General features: G+C 40.4%; 1 protein-coding gene across 1 annotated transcript; it reads right to left on the bottom strand.

The window, feature by feature from the left end:
• Positions 1–962: 962 nt before the first annotated feature.
• LOC112454508 lies at positions 963–2764 on the bottom strand (the record flags this gene model as incomplete). The annotated part of the gene is made up of 2 exons (XM_025015947.1): positions 963–1886; positions 1994–2764. Coding segments are annotated over 2 exons (1695 nt in total), but the record flags the coding sequence as incomplete, so codon positions are not given.
• Positions 2765–2778: the final 14 nt, after the last annotated feature.

Here is a 2778-nt window from a genome sequence, read left to right as displayed (position 1 = left end):
ATACATTTCGTATTTTTGCTATAAACTAATAAAGCATTTTGGGACCTATATTTAAATAACATTTTTTTTTATTTCTGCTCATAGAACATACTGCTAGTATGGAAAAATTTGGGACATTCTGTATATTGCAAAGGGTATAGAGAAAAGAGAGCAATAATGTTCATGTAAAATTGTTTCTTAGACAGTTTGTATTTATGCTATAAACAAATATAGCATTTTGGGACCTATATTTATATAACATTTTTTCTTATTTCTGCTCATAGAACATACTGCTAGTTTGGAAAAACCTGGAACACTTTGTATATTGCAGAGAGTATAAAAAAAGAGAGCAATAATAATTAATCTGTTATGACAAAGGATTAAGAAAATCGACATAAATATTTGTTTGATTCTTACGGTTATGAAAAAATGAGACGCACAGAAGGATATTTACGGACGCAAATTGACCGATCGAACGAGCCCGCCGAAGGCGGGCGAAGTTCGGTCGTAATTATGCAGAGGGTCTCGTTCGAGAAGATCACTAAAAATCACTAGGTAGTACCGCTTCCAGCGCGTAGGAGTCACCACAATGTTCAGCCAATAAGAAGCGAGCGACGAGAGTCCCTCCTTTGGAGATTCTCTGTCCGCCATTTTCTTGTCATATAGTTTAAAGTCTTGTTATGAATCTTCGGGTGGGAACAATGAATTTTCCTAAATGGTATATATATAGAAAGGGAGGGTAGTGATCTTCTCGAACGAGACCCTCTGCAGAATTACGACCGAACTTCGCCCGCCTTCGGCGGGCTCATTCGATCGGTCAATTTGCATCGTGTCTTGTTCTCGAGATTACTAAAAATCACTAGGTAGATGTTTAGAGTCTGGTCTAGGTTCTATACAACATATGAATGCGCTTTGTGTAAGCACACTATTTTATTAGTATAATTAGCGCACGCATACAACCGCTTATTTAAATATCTGCTCATTTAAGCTAGTATTGCTTCTGCGAAAGTACTGTTCTCTTTGACAATAGGACGATTGTAAAATCTATCAAATACTGTTGACTTTTCCGACCATCCTGCTAGTCTCTTTATGACTGCTATATTGACCACTTTTTTGAAAGCAGCAGACGTGGCCGCGTGTCGAATACTGTGCGGGCCATAAGACTCGCCGATGCCGCATTTACCCAAAAAGGCACGAATCCATCTACTAATTGTATCTTTTGCCGCTGCTTTGAACGGCTTCCTGGTCGTGATGAACAACGAATCGATCGATTCTCTGAGATTTTTAGTAACGGCTAAATATCTCTTGAGAGTAGTGGCTACGCAAAGTTTTGGATTCCCTCTGAATGTCGGTAAAGTCAGCGATGGTTGACAGGACCCTGGCCGCGTTGTCTTTATTCTGTCTGGAATCTCTATTTCGTATCCATTGCTTATTTCTCGAATATTACTGATTTTTATAAGCGATAAAGTCTGCTTTCTGTGTGCTGTCACTATTGCCAGAAGAACAACTAACTTATCTGTAAGATCCTGCAAACTAAAGTCTTCTAACGGATACAGTTTCTCTAACTCCTTCAGTACGGGCTCTAGATCGTAAATTCTTTCATATTTAGCCTTCGTTGGCTTTTTATTAAACACGCTTTTCAAAAATCTCGAAATTATGGGAATTTTCCCTACTCTATCGCCGCAGATCCACGACAATGCCGACCTCCCTGTGTTCAAAGTTCCATAAGACGCGCCCGCCTTGTATATTACGGTCAGCCACTCAACTATTTGACTGATTTGTGGAGCAAACATATCAAAATTTCTTACTACGCTAAACTTAGCCCAATCTTCTAGCCTTCGGAAGTTTTGCCGGACAATATCCCGGCCACTAACGTCATTTTTCCCGCTAACGGATGGTGGATTTTCCTACAAGCAGATAGTAATAAATGTTGATTAGGCTCAAAATATAACGGCTGTGATACTAACATTGATTTCCATAAGGGAAACCAGGGCTGTGACTTCCAGTAAGGTACGATTAAGACACCCTGAGCTTGGTCTATCTGTATCTTTCTTAATATTCTTAGTATTAACGCGAACGGGGGAAATGCATAGAATTTAAGCTTCGTCCATTTGATCGTGAAGGCATCCACACAGACAGCCTCGGGATCCCGATGCCATGAACAAAATTTTTCGCATTTTTTGTTGTTTCTTGTTGCGAACAAATCGATTTTTGGTACACCAAATCTACGTATTACGGCTTGGAAGGCCCAATGCGCCAACTCCCACTCCGTATCGACATTAATAATTCTGGATCCTTGATCAGCCTCAGCATTCTCTTGCGATGATATGTATGATGCTGTGATCCATAGGCTGCGTTGTTTGCACCATTGCCAGATTTTTCTGGTTATACCGTTGAGGTGTGGATACTGGATCCCTCCCATTTGATTGATGTACGCTACCGCTGTAGTATTATCAATTCTTAGTAATATTTCGCAATCGTATCTTCTCGCTGCAAAGCATTGTAACGCGTAGAAGGCCGCTACCAGCTCTAAGTAGTTAATATGCTTTTTTCGCTCTAACTCATCCCAAGCTCCATACGTAGTTTCGCCATTGCACGCAGCGCCCCAGCCAGTTAATGACGTATCTGAGAATATTTCTAGTGCATATTCCTGTTGTCTGATTGGGTTGAAAGCATCGGAGATGCGTGACTCCCACCAATCAAAGTCCCGATTCAGTATTGCGGACAAACTCATTTTTGCATCGTAATTTCTTTCACTTTCCAATAGCGCTAAATACTTCTGACATTCGAATTCCTTGG

This window comes from Temnothorax curvispinosus, unplaced genomic scaffold, assembly GCF_003070985.1.
Source record: "Temnothorax curvispinosus isolate PA1 unplaced genomic scaffold, ASM307098v1 QBEX01000487.1, whole genome shotgun sequence".
Classification (NCBI taxonomy): domain Eukaryota; kingdom Metazoa; phylum Arthropoda; class Insecta; order Hymenoptera; family Formicidae; genus Temnothorax; species Temnothorax curvispinosus.
Note: the sequence above shows the minus strand (reverse complement) of the source record. Positions and strands in the feature narration are given on the sequence as shown.